Below are 19,567 nucleotides of genomic sequence, written 5' to 3' on the forward strand. Positions count from 1 at the left end.
GAAAAACTCCACCCAAATGTCTTCATCAAAATTTTATTAAGACAAAACAAAACACATTTCTACAGTAAGATAACAAAGGGGAAAGACAAATCATTTAAAAACATTGTTGCATGACTAAATTAAAAGACCAGCCTGTTATTTATGATGCTGCATGCCATTTTAAAATGAATTTACAGTGTGTTATATTCTTACAAACTTTTCTGTTGTGACGTCATGGCCATCATCTCCATGGTAATAACGATAGGAATCCTTGTTACTCTAGTTTGTGTCCGCTTCCCTTGCACCGCTCATTCGCTTATGCGTGGATAGCTTTCATACTCTGAACTTTTAACATGCACACTGTAAAACATTGACACACAAATAAAACCCGCTTCAGATTTTGGCAATTCCTTTGGCTCACACAAGAAAAACTGTTGCTATTTACTGACACACATACAAATCCGTTTATAAGGTTTGACTTACTGTACATTTTAGCTTTTCATGGCTGCAAAAGAAAACACATACGATATAATTACAATAATTGTATGTATTTTGAGTGTTTCCTGCTTGAGGTGATATCAGTAAGCCAGAAATGTGAATATCAATATCATGCTACATTGCATATTTTGTCACATTGCTACGATATAGTTAGGTTACCGTGGTAGCAAGTGGTATCCTGGATTGTTTGCGCAAAGGATCCGGTATCAGACTGTTTGCACTCGGAGCCTTGTTGCCTTTCGGGTAAAAACATCCCTACCAAGAGGGCAAGCACAGCATGCTGTGAGCCAGCAGGTTGACCACTAGCTGTGCGGATACGGAGCATCCTGCATCCTGCATGCCTGTCACTGCTAAGCCTTAGCCATGGAAATGCCTCATTGGATTGGCAAAATCAGTCACCCCATTCCATTTTCGACATTAAATGTAATAATTAAATGCAAATCAACGAGTTGAATGCAAGGTTTATTGGCTAAATTAATTAACACCACATTTTCTCTGTGTCTTTTCATTACAGTCTATGGAGTGACTGCGGAACATATAAATAAAAAAAACCCGTTGTAATTATATACATATTTCACCAAACTTTTTTTGAGATCCTTCTTTAAAATGTGCAGTAATTTATGAGTTAAATTTGTCTTTCTCAAAGTGTCAGGTGAGTCAAACAAAGCCCACTCTCATCTAGAATAGTCATTTCACCGAATAGTGACATTTCCTAAACTCCTGCATAAGTCCCATTGTAAAAGAATGGCTTGTCTGTCACACAGTGACCTACGACCTCTGGCGTCCACCATTGAACTTTTGGCTTCCCGTCTGGGCCCGGTCGGACGATGACCGTGCTTCTGGATGCGACCGAAGGGTCTTCATCAAAGAAGTTAAAGGGTCGGAGGAAGAAGCCCACCGCGTTGCCAGGTGTTGCCGTGTTGGGGATGTCTTCAGAGTGAGGCACATGCAGGAAGCCCACTGTCACCCAGGCAACCAGATCCTACTCACAGAAAAGTTAACATTACTCTCAGGTTTGTCATCATTGATTTATGTGCTTAGAAGTGCAAACAGAAGAAAATGTCAGCATTTGCATTGACTTTCAAGACCTGATATGACTCATGAAGTGTTCCAGGCAGGCCCGGTCAATTCTGACCAAGGAACACTTAAAGGAAAAAAAAAAAAAAAACCCACCCCGTCCTGTCACTCTGTCCATTGCTATAATCATGAAGCAAATTTCAAATGGCGAAGGAAAGAAAAATGACTTTGACCTCAACTTGGCTGGCCATGACAGACAGGGACTCTTAAAAATGTCATCCCTTCCCCGTAGTTCCAGTTTAATCCACAGTTGAGTCGACTACAATGTAAAATGCTGATATTTTTTACCTGGTTGACAATATTTTCATTGTTGCGAATGTAGTCCTCAAATGCCACAACAGGTTTCCAGGGGTCATTCTGGTTATAAATACTGCTGCTGGTGGCCTCACTATCTTTATGACGAGTAACGGCCAGAGGATATCTGCAACCAAAATGAAGTACATATCGTATTATCTGTCAGGCACAGAGAGAACAAATTCATGGTCCAACACACAATAAGTTAGCGAAAATATGTATATATATTTTTTGATTTGGTGGAGCTTCAAATGGATGAGTTTTCACACACAAATGTTCCAGTCAGCTACATACAGCATAGAACCTCAAAAAGAAACGTACTTTTTCCACATATGGAATTACCTTGACCAACTGATGCCGTTTTCTTCTTGCCAGCCTCTTGGAAGCACGCTATCACCGTGCGAGTTGAACTGAATACGGTAGCCCTTTTGATGTCCCCACTTATTCTTCTCGTTAGGATTGTAAAAATGTACAGAGCGAGGGAACTTTTTGCCATAGCGGAAGGCAGCGGAACGCTCCGTCTTGTGTTCCGTCCAGTTGAGTCTGGATTGGACGATGAAATTGTTGGGGCTCCAGGGATTTGTGAAGTTGACGTATTTCAAATTCATACTCTGAAAGCTGTTCTCCCGACCTGCGTCCAAAAAAATAATTGTCAGTAGAAATTGTGTTTGTTTTCAAAAATCTTTGCAATAATATGTTCTATGCACCTGGTCCAAACATGGCATTCTGATTAATATTGTGTTGGTGGAATATGAGTTGCACAGCAAAATTCGGCCATTTTTAGCCATCTCAGGGGGCGGCCATTTTGCCACTTGTGTCCACTGGGAATGACATCACAGTTGCTCAGGGCTCACATAATGACCAACTCAACCTGTTTTCTGAAGCTGAGACACGATTGGTCGTTACCTGAGCAACTGTGATGTCATTTTCAGTCGACAGTAAGTGGCAAAATGGCCGCCCCCTAAGATGGACAAAAACGGGTGGATTTGACTGCTTTGCTCATATTCCACAAACGCATTAATCAGAATGACATGGTTCGACTAGAGGGCCTGCATGGAACATTTTTGGGTTGACTTCCACTTGAACTACATTGAACACACAATTACAAAAGAGAGGGTGTTAATATATCCTTCTTACCGGCAATATCCAAGTCAACCTTATAATTGATGAGATGCGTGTGCAGGTTCCCCAGCACATAGTTGTACACCTTGCGGCCATACTTAAGTCCATTTGGTGTAAAGAAAGTAGCATGGATATAGCCAGTGGCGCTGACCTTGACCTCCATCACCCCATTTTGGTAGAATATGAAATCCCAGATGTAGTCATAGTTGTAAACAGTTGACGTGGTGCGTAAAACCAGCGCGGTGTTGTCCAGTCCTCCGTAGAAGTTATAGCCTCCCTTGAACGCGTTGAAATGTCTTCTCAAAGGCAACGCTGTGGTCATCTCAAAAACACAAAGCGCGTTTCGATAGCGCACTGGTTTGTCGGTGTCAAAGTAGTGGTAAAGGTTGACGAAGGTGGCAATTTCTGGACAGTCAATTCCAGGGGCGAGCTCAAATGATAAGGTACCCATGGCCCAACCAGCATCGATGTATTTAGTTTGCATGCCAGCAGGAGTGTCACCAGCATAGAAAGCAATAGCTTCTTGGAGGCTGATCTCATAGGCGATCCTTTCCCCGTTAAAACGGACGTCAAAGATCTGAAGTCCGGCTGATGAACGCACCCTGTAAGCGAACGACCATCCAGCATATTCAACAAAGTTGCCATCAATATGATAGCGATGCCCTTGAGGCTCGACAAGTTTTGGGCCGTGGATGTTGGTGGGAGTGTTGCTTTGACCCCTCGGGATGTAGGTGGAGTACAGATCATTCTCATCTTGATGGGGCAGACTGACCTTTTCCACAGCTCCTGATTCATATTTTTCTACCAAGTCCTCCACGCTATCAAAGTACATACTGTTGTACCACACTTTCTCAACAGTCCACTTATCTGGATCCAAGTCTTTATGGTTGAGCAGTATTTCAAACCCAATTGGGTGGATATAATATCCTTCCACAAACTTGACCAACATTATCCAGGACCTCCTCTCACCTGAAGCCAGCCCTCGTGGGGCTATATCGATAAAAATCAAACAGCGATCAGAGCAGTTCGTGAAGGAAAATCCTCCGGTGGTCTCAAACAGAAGCTTGCGAGCTTTAGTTGTGATTTTGCCAATGCTGTGATTGAGATGATAATACTCCGTTGAAGTCATTGGCCTTGACTCAAGTGGGATAGGCCTATCTCCCTTGAACGCCTTGACCTCATGAGACGTTGGGGATGGTAGCGGTCCGACAATAAACTCGGTGATATTCGGCTTGGTTTGGTTCGCAAACTGGATAATCACACGGGCTTGGCGTGGAGGTTTGGCTTGACCGCGGTCCAAAGCTCTCAAGGCTTCATGCTTTCTTGGCACTTGGAGCTCCATCAACAGGATGCTGTTCTTTTTGAGAGCCACGTTAGAAGCATCGGTGAGTCCGAATTCTGCAATTCCGTGGAGGTAGGCCCGGACGGCCTTCATCTCGCGAGGCGTCAGGTCAGCGAACATGGGCGCACCGTGATGAGCCCAGTCTCGCGCTCTGGAAGCCTCACAAGCGGCCGAGCAGAGCAGACTCAGCAGACAGAGAAGCCTCATTGCTAAAAGTAATACAAAAAAAAGAAAAAAAAATCCTTCAAATTAACAACTGGTCACATTGGCTGTTGTTTTGACAAATGATGTATTGATTTATAAATATGTAGCACTAGCTCAAGTTCTGATTACTTTCAAAACATTTGTATTTTTGGAGTGGAGAAACTGATAGGCTATTGGCATGCAACAACGCAAAGGCCACCCAGAAGGTTCAGAACCAAGAAGGAGGTCGACAAGCGAACACAAGCACAAATCATGAGTCGTTATAGAATTGACTGCTTGCTAATTAAAACCACAACATGGTTTGTGTGACAGAATTTCTCATATTCGCGTTCCTCACTTATCGTGTGCAGGATTTGTGGTTCACAATCATTTGTGACACAAAGCCCAGGGGGGGAAAATAAATTTCCAAACTCGGATGTGTTTGAGTGGCAAAACAGAGTGTCAGCAGTGAGTCAGCAAATTACACACAGAGAGATTAATTCATGCACACTGATGTCAAACTCATAAAAACAGTCTGTATTGAATATAATGTATGTTTGAAAGAAAAACAGAAACTGCCTTCATAACATAAAGCAGTGGGAAAAACTACAGAAATCATATGAAGATTACAGAACAGAAAGATTAAAGGGGATAAGGATGGAGCCCTGACGCAAATACCGAAAATCGGTAACCAATTGATGCCCACACAAAAATGTTTCGAATTTTCTATGGATGCCAAAAGATGGCGGCAAAGCACCTTTTTTCGATTGTACAATGAAGTGACTTCTCTCAGCTCAACATAGTTTCTTGACACCAAGATGCCACCAGATGGCACCAAAGCAATATTTTTAAAGTAGACATCGCTCGGTGAGTTTTTAGGCAAATAACGGAGGATAAGTTCCCAGAACAGTAAGATCCCAAAGTGATGAATGCCGAACCACAAATATGTGGGGGTTGCCAGTGTTATCAGTTGTAAATGTCAGTTTTGTTTTTCTTCAGTAAATTGAACATGCTTCTGCTGAAGTAGTGTCGCGATTTCAAGACAATAATAATGCAACATAATTTATTCCATTCAAATGGCAATGACTCGTAACAATAGATCATATTTTGGAAGTAACGTCTGTTCTGCCTATTCTGCTCTTTTAAAGTAAGGTGTCGGGTGGTGACAGCTGTGTTTGAGCCCTCATTCTAAGGCCGGGAGGTCAGACAGAATAGATTGGCGACTCTCTCGCTCCCCACGCCTGTGGACAAGCTTCATTCAATAAACCGCTCCATCACCCTTCCCCAAGTGCCCCTCTTTACAGGATTAGGCTCAGACAAACATGTCTTTATTCTACCACAGAGTCTCCGCTACCCCTGACCGTCAACCTCCCACGTTCTATAACGTATGACGCTGTGAGGTCACGGGATGTGTCCATCAAAGAGCCGACATCCAATTCCAGCACTTCCAGCTGTGACCTTCCGCTCTCACCCAATGACTGAAGGTTCAGATGCTACTGTACGTCCTTCGAGTCAACCCCCGCATTTAAAAACCATGCTTCGGACCCTTCAATAGGTAAAATATCACTTCATTGGAGACTGAATAACAAAAAACAAAAAAAATTGTGTATAAAAAAAATTGAATAAAAAATTGTAGATAAATTGAGAACATCGAAAAGACCAAGGACATTCTGTAGGGGGAAGAAAAAAAATCTCAAAGGCGCTTTTAAGGTAAGAACTTCTTTTTCGATATTATCTTATGAGGATATTAAAGAAAAAAATTGAATCTACTTAATATATTTAAGTTGCTCCAGTGTCCCAAATCAATTATGACATTAGTGTTCAGAAGTTTCAAATGTCTAATGATTTTTTTTCTTGTGTTTGATTTGAAATTTGTTTTTCAATACCTGGAACATATTGTGTATGTTGTGTTTATTAACCCCCCACCCCCCTACCAAGAATAATTTAGGCATGTGTTGCTGGACTGTGGCGGCACTGCTACTGACCCTGGTTGGACTGCAGACAGTGAAGGGTAAAGGGTAAGCATATAAGATACAGCAATGAATGGGAGCACATTTCATGCATTATTGAACAGTCAACGAGAAAAATCTCAGTAAAGTATCCCATACAATAAAGTAGCATTAACTTTAAATTTTGTCCTTTAACTTTTTGCTGTTGTTGTTGTACTGGGAAATCAGACATTCATTGGACAATGCATCAGACTAAAATGTTATTCAGAATTTGTAACTCTGTGTCCATGCTAAATCTAAGAGAATCCCCCCCCATGACACACTAGATCAGTTTTAAAATACAGTAATGTAATAGGCCCTAGTGTTCATAAATATATGTATTTATTATTACACGTTTGAATATTATTACTGCACTTAAAAAATCTTGCACTTAAATAATGCTTCAATCTGACCGTATTGCTTAAAAATTTGAATACAAAACCCATAAAAACAAAATGACATGCATATGTATCAAACTTACATGTTAAATACAACTGAACTGTATTTAGGCAATGATACAACGACAGGACGCTCCGTAACTCAAATGCGTACCACATTTTCAGAATCGCTGCACTCGATTATTTATTTATAAGAGCTGCACGGATGGACGGATGGTTTGAAGTTGCCAAAAGAATCAAATGACATGAATCTTGCTCCAGACACTGGTGCGAGCACACAGTGGAGCAGAAAGTGGATCGGGTCCTGACCCCACGTCTGCAGCTGGAGGTGAGCTGCTCCGAGGTGTACCAATACAACACGCAAGGCTGGAGACTGGATGTGGAGTCCATGAGGGCTAAGCATGGTGGGGATGATGGCATCGCGCTTTACTACCAACAGAACGGCCTCAAAGCACTCTGCTCGTTGTACAAGTAAGTCATTCACTTTGACAGCATTAAAAGACTGGTCTTTGGAAAGCTGTTTGGGCATTTCTTCGACATTCGATAGTTAAGCCTATGCTTCACTAGTAAGACAACTTTGGCATACTAGTAGGATAATTACATGTAAATAGCGAGGCAAAACTGTCACTAGTTGACAACTACGTGCTGCGCCTTTCCATCCAGGTCAAATACACTATCAGGGCACCTCTACGGAGGAAGATTATCAGGGTCAAATAGTCACCATAATAAAGGCATTCATTTTTTTTTATACTGCTTCACTTGCTGCAGGGGAAAGGCAGACTAAACCATTGATGGGTTGCCAGTCACTCACAGGTCCAACATACACACCGTCACTGAAAGGAAATTCTTTTTTTAACCTTTATGTGTGAGTGAATGGGCGGATTTTTTTAAAATATTGATTTATTTTACCGATTTATTATATATTACCGCAACAACATGGCTGAGAACATTGAAGAGCAAGTTTACCAAAAGCAAAGCCAGTATTGGCAGCTTCGGGATTTGGTGACCACCTTCCCGACCACTATTGTAACTATTTTTTTTAAAAAAGTGACCAGTGAATATAATTAATGCTAAGAAATTGACAGCATGAATTATTTCCACATTAAACTTGATCTGATCTGGCAACAATACACATTCATATTCACTCGTGCAAAAATAAGATTTTATAAGCAATGTTTCAACTTGCATCTAATTGAATTTGGGGTTTGGAGAGGTGAAAATGTTGATTATACATGTAGTATGTCCCACTATGAATGTGGAAATACATCATTTTGGTTTCACGCTACACCAATCACAGCGCACATCCGTGTCCAGACTGCAAATGAATGACGCTTATGCAAAACCACCATTGGAGAATTGTGACAATGTTGCACATGCCATTGCCAAACATAAATAATATACCCCACCCTCACCTGACAACTTAATTGAACATTAACTGAATGTGGCGTCAGTCCGCTAAAGATGATTAACTTCTTGAGCTAGTTGTCAAGGTCAGTGTGTTAGCTAAGAGTGCGTTATCAATAGCTCAGGCAATCAGCATTACAGCTTTTCACACTAACATGAAATCAGTGAATAATAACTATGTGCAATGCTGAGCTTTTGAGGTTGTATCTCATATTTGCAATCAATATAGGGTACAGCATTGTTTTTTTTTTATAATGAAGTCTGATTATTCATTCTGGCTACTATCCAACACCACAATTGAACATGTCACTAATTAGACCGACTGTGCACAGTTTTGAGGTTGCTGTCTGGATGTTCGCATGTTCTCCCCGCGCTTGCGTGCGCTACTCTGACTGACTTCCTCCCATATTCCAAAAACATGCAAATTAGGTTAATTGCAGACTCTAAAATTACCCATAGGTGGAAATGTCAGTGTGAATAGAAAAGTCAGCTCGCAGAGCTGCAGGCTCCAATGAGAATAAACAGTACAGTGTGTAGGAAATGGATAGAGGGTCCCGTTACTTATTTATATTATTTTCACAGTAAATATTTGAATGAAAAACAACATAGCCCATGAATCAAATGAAAAACAATAATTACCGCGGTAACCGAGCGTGCCATATCATATGCCGCTTGACATATTCTTACGCCAATATGCAAACTAGTTCATTGCGCGCCGTTCGTAAACCCGAAACGTCGTTTGTAATTAGGAACCCTTGTGCTGTACTGCAGTATGTTTATTGGTTTTCAGCTGCAGAAAAAAAGAGGTGTAAGACATCATGCAACACATGCCACTATTTATTTTAATAGGCAATATCACGGAGTGTCAAACTCGTTTTGCCTTTTGCCTGCAATATGACTCATATTCTGATAAAGTTCATGCAAATGCTCGATCCACCCGCGCGTGAAATCATCTCGCTATGCTGTACACTTGCTTCTCGTGATGGGACGTACTTGCCCGTGTCGTCGACCTCGCTGCGTGTGTCGAGTAATCCTGGTCAAGAAGTATTAGGTGAGGCGCGTAGAGGTTTTTATGATTTAGGTGACGTGACGCCGCGATGACGTTGAAGTCTTGTTTCCGCCCAGTGATATGTGTTTCAGCATTAAAAACACATATTTGCGTTTTAGCATTCAACAAAATGGGTGGGTTGTGCATAATGCGTGTATTCTGTTTTCAATTGCCAATCGAAAAACGACCTGCGACTCAATATTTTGTCATTTGGATGTCGCAGACGGAGTGGTTGAAGCGGAGCCAGCGAGGGGGGAAAAAGCTCGAGTATCTTTGCGGTGCTTTCTTTTCCTTTCTTTATCCCTTTTTCTTTTTTCTATTTTTTTTTTGTGCAATTGAACCCTCTAAAAAAAATCCCAACACATTTTGCAGGAAAGCTTTTTGTGCTGCTTTTCTTTTTTCTTTTTTTCCCAGCCTGGAGCAATATGTCGACCTGCAGGGTTCCAAAATATGTGACATTCAATTGAAAATGTATTCTAAAATTGCCACAGAATTACAGGAACTGCATGCACTAGTTATAATAATGCAAACCTTATGTTGTATAGGCTATGAACCTGACTTTACAACAATCATTATTACAGCGGACAATGATGAACATGTCAACTAACTTTTGTGACCGCCTCAGACTGCCAGTGATGGAAAGCCAAACGTTGAACAGGACAGTGAGAGCATGCTGCGAAGGGTGGAGTGGACCACGGTGCTCAGATGGTAAGAGAAATAAATCATTTGGAAAAAATAAGCTATAACATATTTGATTTTGTGTGCCAAACCTTTAATGGATTGCCATTGCAATATTATATTGACGAATGCGGGAAGTTTCCGTCTTTATTTCATCAATTTGCAATTGTTTTGACTCCCATCCCATACTCACCACAGCTGTTTGTCTACACCCACTCAGGTGTAGGAATGCACGGCCAGTGTTACTCCACCTGGAGTTGTGCGGAGTTCCCTGGTGTCCATAACGCTTCCCTAATGACCATGGAGCAGTGCTGCAGCAGCCAGTGGGGATTAAGTTGGAGAAATGCCTCGGACCAGACCTGCTTGTCCTGCACCTACACTCTCCTGCCAGGTGCCAAAATATGAACACACATGCAAATTAGCGCAAGGTGAATTGAACAACTGTTTAATTTATGACTTGCTTGTCTTTTTCACCCACCTCCAGACTCACAGTTCTCCCCACTAGTACGCGGGGGTCTTCTCGGTAGCGTCAGGGCGCCTCAAGGCTCAGCCACCTGCATGTCCTGGGGTGGGTCCCACTATCGCACGTTTGACAAGAAGCACTTCCACTTCCAGGGTGGCTGCACTTACCTGCTGGCCTCATCCACTGATGGGACCTGGGCAGTCTACATCAGTACGGTCTGTGTCAGCGCAGGAGAATGTAGTAAGGTATGACAGGCTTCCACTATACCAGGGGTAGTTTGGGGAATATTTGCAGATATTTAATTAAATATGAAATTTGCTGTGGGTCTTAGATTCAGTACAATGTGGTCATGGTCCTTTCTTTTCAGGCTCTGCGGATGATGATGGGCCTTGATTTGGTTACAATTCACGACAGGAATTTAACCCTCAACAACCTTCATGTTCCAAATGGGGAACCCCTCTTTCAAAATGGTATGCTGTCGCTCATCCTCACATTGTCAACAAGAAAACATTTATTTCTTACGGGGTAAGAATATACAGTAGTGACATCCACATTTAGGCCCATGGGCATTTTATAGTCATCACTTAACCTGCATGTTTTGGGATGTTGGAAGAATCTGGTGTGGACAAGGACAATCCCAACATTTCAAACTTATTTCAGTGATTTATTTCTCAACTTTTGTAGGAGTGAGTATCCACTGGCTCGGAGATTTTGTGTTTATGGAGAGTGGCCTCGGGGTGAGGCTGAAGTTTGACCTGGTCAACAGTGTCTATGTGACAGTAACGTCTGAGCATCTGGCAGCCACTAGGGGGCTTTGTGGAATCTACAACAACAACCCAAATGGTACGTTCATTCAACTCTGACCAAGTCTTGACAAAAGGGATGTTACCAGGGGCGTTACCTTCAGGGGTGGGCAGTGCCCACCCAAAGAAAACTGGATGTAGTTCTGTTGTTATGGTTGGGTTCTAAGTTTTAACCTTTGTTTGTGTTGTTACATCCTCTTTCACCTTAACAAAAAGCAAAAAAAAACATTGTCACCTGCATGTCCATACTGTTCAGTTATGGATGTCTTCTAAGTCAAATAAAATCAAATCAACTTTTATTTGCTTAGCCCAAATCACAACAACAGTTATCTCAATTAAGGAGAAAAAAAAAACACGTTTTAAGGTGGATTTCGACCTACTTGAGCATTGTAGCACTTTTTACCACACCTGGCATCCTGGTAACACCACTGGATGATACTGAATTTGCCAATGGCGGTGTAATTCATTTACTTTCTTTGTTGTAGATGATTTCACCACAATGGGAGGAACCGTGTCCCAGTATGCTGCTAGTTTCGGCAACTCCTGGAAAGTTCCTGACCAGCAGAATGAAGTATTGCGCCATATACTGTCCATTAAAGTAGAACTGCAGCAGTGTGGCTCTCGTTGTTTACTTGAAGTTCTCCAATTGCTCGCCATAATCTTTCAAGGGCTGCGGTGATGCCGCGGAGCTCGGACACAGCTGTGACGTAATGGGAGATGCCGCTTTACGCAGGCAAGCAGAGTCCATGTGTCATCGACTACTCGAAAGCCCCTTCACGCAGTGCCACCCTCGCGTGAGTGCTCACCCATTATAAAATACCACAGATCGTCACATGGCGATATGCAAACGCTGCCATACAGATAAACATCAACTTGTTCTAAAAACACAACTTGTCATGCGACTTGTACTTCATATTTGAGGAGAAATGTCCATTTCTGTCTTTTCGGTCTGTTGTTGGAAGCCCACAGAATCATTTCGTCCCAACGTTTTCTCATGTTTTTCAGCTGGACCCAGCGGCGTACCTAGATACATGCCTGTATCTTTTCTGTAGCTTGCCACCCAAGGAGAGAGAAGCAGCAGTGTGTGACACACTGGCGAGCTATGCTCGAGAGTGCGCCCAGCAACATGTAATCATCATTTGGAGGGGAGGCAAACTTTGTGGTAATGATACTAACATAATTATTCGGCTACTACTCCAGTCAATTAAAATGAATCGTTTTAGTATAGAGGTGTTAAAGTCATAGTCTGAGAGCCAGCTAAGGTCACTTTATGGAGTACAGTAAAGCAAATGCGTGTCTTTTTTTAAATTTATTTATTTTTTACTCCAAATCAACTTTGAACAAAAATGGAGTGATATTTGTATGGTGAAATGTTTGCATGCCACAATTTTCTATGAGTTTGGATTTCAAATTAATTGTCCTTAACAATATATATATAACAATCAATTGGGCGAATAGTTGTGTATTTCTACAATACGTAATGAAATGAATCCTACCATTAATATACAGTACTGTATATGATTTTCAGATTCATTTAGACCCTCTGAGAAAAACTTAAAAAATGTGGTTGACACCATTCATCGCAAAAACTCAGAGAAAAAGATATAAAATATATTCAAACAAAAATCGAAAAACTGATTTTTTTTCTTGTTTGAACTGATTTAGCCATATGATAACAAATTACCAAAACAGTTTTGACCTGCCCAGAATAACGCATAATGTGTACGTCCTAAAACTCGAAGCAACTTGACGTGTCCAAAAAAATGCACGAAAGGAGTTACAACACAATTGTGATGGTTGTTTCATTTTTTCTTACTTAGCTAAAATAAATAATTGCATGTTAAGGTGAGTGCTAATATAATCGCACTTACTTTTGTCTTATTATGTGCCCTGTGAGTGACAAAATTGGATGGATGTGTAAATGACCTTAACATTTTAATCTTGTCCCATTGTCTCCCTCCCATATGCATCCCTCCAGCTCGCATCTGTCCCAAAGGGCAAGTCTTTTCAGACTGTGTGTCCTCGTGTCCCCCTAGCTGTGCATCCCCCCAACCCTCAGGACCAGCTGCATCAGTGGGTCAGTGCCGGGAGGAGTGCGTTGGGGGGTGCGAGTGTCTTCCAGGGCTCTATCTTCACCAGGGGCAGTGCCTGAAAAAAGACGATTGCCCTTGTTTCCACCGCAGGCATACATACCAGCCGGGAGACAAAATACAGCAGAGATGTAACACCTGGTGAGGTGGATGTGTGCTTCTATGTTCCTGTCACACGATTGTGCCTTTTTTTGGTTAACATTTTCCATATTCCCAATGTAGTGTTTGTAGAGAAGGTCAGTGGCAGTGTACTGGGGAGAAATGCGCTGCTCAGTGCAGTATGGTCGGAGCGCTCCATGTCACCACCTTTGACAAAAAGAGATACTCGTTGCAAGGAGGGGACTGTCCTTTTACCATTGTTGAGGTAGGAGAAGTACAGTAGATTTCTTTGACAAGTAAGGACCGCTCACACACACACACACACACGGATGAGATTCAATACAAAAGCTGCATCAGAAGGCTCAGTGGGTCACACCCTTGACATCAGTCGTGAGGGTTTTGAGATCAAGTCCTGTGTTGGGAAATTGTCTGACTTGAGGTTTTGAATTCCATTTTATAACCACTGTAAAAATGAGAACGCTGCTTGGAATTCTGAAAATCCCATTTGTTGCACAAATGCCACCCATGACAGATGACATTTTTTTGACATCCAAATTTACTTGTGCAACTGTTTGGGCTGCTTCGTGTTGAGCTGGACGATGTATCTTGTCAGTCCTGAAGGAGTAATTCCTCCACCGTCTTTCCGCGGGAGTGTAAAATGTGAGGATTATAAATAACATGAGAATACAGGTTTTATGGAATAAAAACAAATAAGCATAACTCCATAGCCAGGCCCTTAGTGAACATACCATTTTGTTTACCACCCAAACCTTCCGAATACACGAGTGTTGTGGTACTCTCGGATAAAATGATGATCACTTGATAAAAATGAAAGTTCTTGTTGTTGAAAGTACCGCTGATCTCTCTCAATATGTATATTTCATAAATTGACAGTGTTGTGAAGAGTCAGGTTAAAATCCACAGGAGTTGCGCAACATTTCATGTGTTGCCTGGTGTTTGAGCAAACACTCAATTATGCAGATGAAACATTAAATATTGACTTTAAATGATGATACTATCAAACAAACTGTTGCTCGCTAACAATTCCACCTTGATCTGCAGCCGACTGAATACTATCGTAGTCGTCATTTTAGTTTTATTAGATCGCACGGGAGTGCTGTACTTCAATTTATGTGTACATTTTGACTTGAGTTGTCCACGTCGCTTCAGCGCTCCAATTTATTTTCAGGACTACGTCGACCGAAAGCTAGTGGTGACCGTGCGCTCTGGTGAGTGCACAGCACGCGGAGGGGATGGCGCAACAGGCCTAGGTTGTCTAATCGAGATGACGGTCACAGCACTTCGCACCACAGTCACCATCACAGACCCTGGTGAGTTTGGTCATTAAAAACTGAGGCAACACGTGTCACTCTCAACTAATGTTTGCTGTAAAACTGAGACATAAAACAAAAGAGAATTAAAGCTTTATTTGAAACACCAAGTCCCCTATCTTATTGCTAACATATAATGGGAAACACTATACACAGGCTAAGTGATCAGAGCAGAAACACATGCAAATGTTTTTTTTTACTGTGCTCCATGGGAATAACAGATTTGAAAAAAAAAATGGTACATTGAAGAGGCGTCCTCCTCTTGTTGTACATTTTTCTGCATCTCTTCCAATAGTGTTCCGATGTGTTGCGGGGACAACACAGTGCTGAAGACGCCTGCATCCATACTGTTAAACTTCAAAACAAACAAACAAAACATACGACCACTTAAAAGGCCGTGTTGACTTTTTTGTATCATTTTTGGCTTAGCTTGAAATTTGATTTCCTCAAAAAGTTAGCATTGATTATTCTAGGTGCGGTGATGTTGAACGGCCAGAGGGAACTGTTGCCTGTGGTGACCGGGGACCTGGTAGTGCGGAGGGCATCGTCTGCCTTTCTCCTAATCCAGACTTTTGGAGCTCAGCTTCTGTGGCACCTCGATGGACCCCTCATCATCATTACTTTGCAGCCTCATTTCACAAACAAGGTGGCCTTCACTTGTCAGTTTCTACTCCAAGCCCTTGTAGTACTATTTTTGGAGTCGTGTTTGTGATCCCTCCCTCTCTGCCAAGTCAATACGTTGCTGATAGAATCCTATCCCAAAAGACTAAAGGCGTGTAGATGTTTTATGTATATTTTATTTTGTAGGTGCGCGGCCTTTGTGGAACACTGACCTGGAACCAGCATGATGATTTTACGACCCCAGAAGGAGATGTGGAGAGCAGCGTGTCTTCCTTTGCTGGCAAATTCACCACAGAACATTGCACTCTACCCGGAGGAGCCCCTCCAGACCCTTGCACTACTTACACCCAGAAGAGACACTATGCTGACACTGTGTGCGCCATCATACACAGCAATGTATTCCAGGTTAGTTTCCAATGTTATCTTGGCCATTCCACAACTGAATGGTTGTGATAAAGAAACCACTAGGAAAAAATCGCTGATTTAAAACTTATTTAATCTGCATGTTGGTCATCCAGATGGCGGGCAATGAGAAAAAGTCATTTTAGGGGTGTGCCCGAGAGCTATTTTGCATTTCATGTAATGTACGCCTGCAAAGTCCGATTCACATTCATTCCCTCCTTTAGGCATGTCACGATGTAGTGGAGAGGGAGCCCTATTTTCGAGTCTGTCAATCAGAAGTGTGCAGCTGTGTGGCCCAGAAGGCCTGTCATTGCACAGTGCTCACTGCCTACGCCAGACATTGTGCCCAGGAGGGTATAGCTGTGCAATGGCGTAACCATACCTTCTGCTGTAAGTATGGAAGAACAACATGTAGAACTACAGCTAGGAATTAAAATTACATTTTAAAATGATGATACTTCTATTTCTACGTGGAAACGTCAAATAGATACATGAACTGAAGGCCTACTGGGATGACAAATGTGTGCAAGCGACCAAACAGGAATTGGTCCAGTGCCCTTTTGTTTGGTTGTGAAAAAGGCTGCAGCTTGGCAATATGGATTTGCCATTTTTACAACAACCGAGCTTTTATTTTACTTTGGAGGAGGAACACATGATAGTGGCACTGTATTGAACTGTATGAATGGATTGGAATAGTGGACCTACGCTTGTAGAAAACAAAAAAAATCAAAGTGGAAGTTGATTCTTACATATTTTTGTTTTGTTCATATATGTTGATCTCTAACTGAGCCAGAGATAAACCACAACAAAACAAAACAAAATCCAATGGGAGTTTACAAAGCAAACCCACAGCTTTTGCAACACCTGATTATTATTCCCTTTGTTTGAACTTTTTAACTGTGTCATTGCCAATGATTAACACATTTATTTATGCAACCCATTCCCCCCTCAGCCGTCCAGTGCTCCGGGGGCCAGGTGCATCACGAGTGCGGTCGAGCATGTGGCCGCAAGTGTTCAGACCTGCAGCACGGCTGGAGCTGTGATGGTGACGGTAGTGGTGGTGGTGATGAGCTGTGTGTTCCGGGCTGCCAGTGCCCTGCAGGACTAGTGCAGGACTACCAAGGCCAATGTGTGCCCACCACTATGTGCCCGTGCGTTCAAGGAGACAAGACATATCTACCCGGGGACATTGTGGAAAACGGCTGTAATACCTGGTATGTTGAAAGCAAAGATTACATTTGTTCGACTAAGAATGTTTTTTTTTTCCCCCCGTCAACTCACCTACAAAGGTTTAAAATTGCCTATACAGATGGGAGTAAAGCACACTTTTGTATAAATCAAGCTCCTCAACTCACTTCAACATACAGTATTCTTTTGCACCAGGACGTCCCTAGATGGCAGCAAAGGAGAATCTTTGTCGAAATGAAGTGCAGCATGGTGCCTTGGCACCAAGATGACCGTAAAAGCAAGAGCAGAAAATAATGGGGGATAGGTTAAAAAAAAGTGAATATTTTGTATTCTGAAAGTTGGTTAGAATGATTAGACAATGATACAATTAGGCTAACGATATCATCTCCAGCTGACCTAGTGGTACCTTATGCGTTCTTTTACTGCATGTCATAAAAATAACTATCTATGTTCCACTTTAGTTGCGATAAACGATCAATGAGTAAGCCACCGTTTATAGCACTCGAAGGACACACTGGATTTGTCTTTTCGTATAACTTTCTTCTCTCCTGGCCGAAAATAGCGCCCCTAAAAGCCAAATAAAAGCAAAATGTGCAGAGCAAATCCTTTGATATCCACTGAAGTGAGATCTACTTGTCGTAAGGAATGCTTTGTTTGATGTCGTCACTGTCGGGCGGAACTCTCAGATCTGCAAAACGATTATTTTTTTTCAGGAAATAAGTGGAAAGAAGATAGAAAAGTACTCCAATAATTATCGTATTGTTCACATTTTGAACTTCTGACTAACGACTTCAATCCTCAGTGAGGACCACTTCAAACGGATATTTATTTAAATGTAAGACAATTCTGAACCTTCATAGACAATAGTTACCTTCATACAGTGTTAATTGAAATACAGGTGCAGTACTAAGGCAATAGTTTACATTATTTTGAAGGACAAACCAAGGCCTGCCAAGAATAGGGAAAATCTGCGAGAAAGTCTGCAGCAATCTGTATGAGCAGTGTGGTGGTGCAAGAGCTCTGATGAAATCACTCTATGTTCCTGCTTCTTTCAACAGGATAGGTTGATTTCATTGCTTCTCTTCGCCACAAAGCGGCTGTGATGATCCAAACTTAGGAGGCTTAGTAATGCTTACTGTGGTTATTACAATGATGTCTATTGCGAAACTCTGAACGCAACAAACATTGTACTTCATGACATCAATTCTGGCCCCTCAACTCTCCGTAGTGTGTGTGAGGAGGGGCGCTTCAACTGCACACAGGGCCCCTGCGAAGGGGTCAACAAGTGTCCTGGCTCTCTGATCTACGCTCCACGTTCCTGCCTCCTCACGTGCTCCAGTTTGGACCCTCCGAGTCAACAGCAAGGGTCTGGCCTCCTGAGTTGCAGAGAGCCTTTATCTGGCTGTGTGTGCCCCCATGGAACCGTGCTGCTTGTAGGTGTAAACTCAACTTTTGAACCTGAAAATGGGACAAATCGAACATATTTGATCATAGTTATGTGATGTCTATGGCTTTTTAGACTTTGGAACTTATTGAGTTTCATGTGGAGTGTCGATTTTTTTTTTTTTCATGTATTTTGTCTTTCCTACAGGGTGATCAGTGTGTCCTGCCTGCCGAGTGCCCGTGTCGCCATAATGGCCGCCTGTATTACAACAATGATACCATCACTAAAGACTGCAACACGTGGTACTTATACACGGTTTCACTGAATAAAGCCCTTGTAATATTGCACTTGTCAACCTGTTTTGGGAATCTTCCAATTGCTAGTGACCGCCATTTGAATTTATGCTTTGCAACAGCCTACTTCCAGAAGATTATTTCTTTCCCACATCATTTGAACATTTTCTGTTCAATCTTTGAACATGTAAACGGCTGCAATGTTGGTTTTTTTTTGGTGCCGTGTGTAGTGATTGGCTTGTAGTCTGCCCAATGATTGCATGATCGGTGGCAGAACGGTACAGTCGGCTCACACAGGACGGCTTGGCTTGAAGAGAAATTCAAGCCGTAGCTGAGTGGAAGAATACACGCTCAATACATTTGTTAAAATCTCTTTTCAAAATGTTCCCTTTTCATCACCGAGCTCATCTATACTTGATTTACTCTCGCAGCGTGTGTAAGGAGCGCCACTGGCACTGCACCCAATCGGCCTGCGCCGGCATGTGTGTGGCTACTGGAGACCCTCATTATGTGACCTTCGACGGTCGCTACTTCTCTTTCCTGGGCGATTGCCAGTATGTGCTGGCGAGCGAGACCAGCGGTTTGTTCAGTGTCACGGCGGAGAATGTGCCCTGCGGAAGCACCGGTGTCACATGTACGAAGTCCGTTACGCTCAGCCTGGGGAACACCATGATACATCTGCTGAGAGGTACGAAATGTTGTAATACTGCAAGCTGTGAGCCAATACTGTGTTGTAGTTGTTTCATCCTGACATACTGTTCACATCAACTTTGACCTATTTTGACATTATGTATAAGAGTGATGAAAGGGTGTCTTGACAACTGACAACTATGAGGATATTATAGGCTCATGTCATAACTGACCTGGAACATATTAACTGCC

At 42.3% G+C, this 19,567-nt stretch overlaps 2 protein-coding genes across 4 annotated transcripts in view; one reads left to right on the plus strand and one right to left on the minus strand.

The window, feature by feature from the left end:
- Positions 1 to 17: 17 nt before the first annotated feature.
- Positions 18 to 9,349, minus strand: aoc1 (amine oxidase copper containing 1). The gene is made up of 5 exons (XM_086021077.1): positions 9,279 to 9,349; positions 2,986 to 4,521; positions 2,191 to 2,479; positions 1,843 to 1,975; positions 18 to 1,459 (listed from the first exon to the last, which is right to left on the minus strand). Exons 2-5 carry the CDS (start codon positions 4,517 to 4,519, stop codon positions 1,190 to 1,192), a joined length of 2,226 nt encoding a protein of 741 aa, XP_085877203.1. The 5' UTR covers positions 4,520 to 4,521; positions 9,279 to 9,349; the 3' UTR covers positions 18 to 1,189.
- sspo (SCO-spondin) overlaps positions 5,871 to 19,567 on the plus strand; it is a 58,049-nt gene continuing 44,352 nt past the window's right edge. The window contains exons 1-22 of one of the 3 annotated variants that reach the window (XM_086021075.1): positions 5,871 to 6,050; positions 6,132 to 6,205; positions 6,434 to 6,513; positions 7,143 to 7,352; positions 9,959 to 10,041; positions 10,232 to 10,402; positions 10,496 to 10,719; positions 10,842 to 10,944; positions 11,159 to 11,317; positions 11,763 to 11,848; positions 11,946 to 12,071; positions 12,283 to 12,439; positions 13,256 to 13,508; positions 13,590 to 13,731; positions 14,656 to 14,797; positions 15,271 to 15,443; positions 15,605 to 15,823; positions 16,045 to 16,210; positions 16,773 to 17,034; positions 18,237 to 18,441; positions 18,600 to 18,694; positions 19,117 to 19,373. In XM_086021075.1, the coding sequence (XP_085877201.1) occupies positions 6,446 to 6,513; positions 7,143 to 7,352; positions 9,959 to 10,041; positions 10,232 to 10,402; positions 10,496 to 10,719; positions 10,842 to 10,944; positions 11,159 to 11,317; positions 11,763 to 11,848; positions 11,946 to 12,071; positions 12,283 to 12,439; positions 13,256 to 13,508; positions 13,590 to 13,731; positions 14,656 to 14,797; positions 15,271 to 15,443; positions 15,605 to 15,823; positions 16,045 to 16,210; positions 16,773 to 17,034; positions 18,237 to 18,441; positions 18,600 to 18,694; positions 19,117 to 19,373 (3,301 nt within the window). In that variant the 5' untranslated portion in view covers positions 5,871 to 6,050; positions 6,132 to 6,205; positions 6,434 to 6,445. Of the gene's footprint in view, positions 6,206 to 6,433; positions 6,514 to 7,142; positions 7,353 to 9,236; positions 9,337 to 9,958; positions 10,042 to 10,231; positions 10,403 to 10,495; positions 10,720 to 10,841; positions 10,945 to 11,158; positions 11,318 to 11,762; positions 11,849 to 11,945; positions 12,072 to 12,282; positions 12,440 to 13,255; positions 13,509 to 13,589; positions 13,732 to 14,655; positions 14,798 to 15,270; positions 15,444 to 15,604; positions 15,824 to 16,044; positions 16,211 to 16,772; positions 17,035 to 18,236; positions 18,442 to 18,599; positions 18,695 to 19,116; positions 19,374 to 19,567 lie in introns of those variants that run through there. The other 2 variants (XM_086021074.1, XM_086021076.1) reach the window with 2 other exon arrangements.

This window comes from Filicampus tigris, chromosome 21, assembly GCF_054856515.1.
Source record: "Filicampus tigris isolate MCC_2025a chromosome 21, RoL_Ftig_1.0, whole genome shotgun sequence".
Lineage (NCBI taxonomy): Eukaryota > Metazoa > Chordata > Actinopteri > Syngnathiformes > Syngnathidae > Filicampus > Filicampus tigris.

Excerpts from the sequence above, each read along its gene's own strand:
- aoc1 (XM_086021077.1), bottom strand. The coding sequence starts at position 4,519 with ATGAGGCTTCTCTGTCTGCTGAGTCTGCTCTGCTCGGCCGCTTGTGAG. Across the intron at positions 1,976-2,190 it reads AACGGCATCAGTTGGTCAAG|ATATCCTCTGGCCGTTACTC; the intron begins GTAATTCCATAT and ends TTTTGGTTGCAG. Across the intron at positions 1,460-1,842 it reads ATGAAAATATTGTCAACCAG|GATCTGGTTGCCTGGGTGAC; the intron begins GTAAAAAATATC and ends TTCTGTGAGTAG.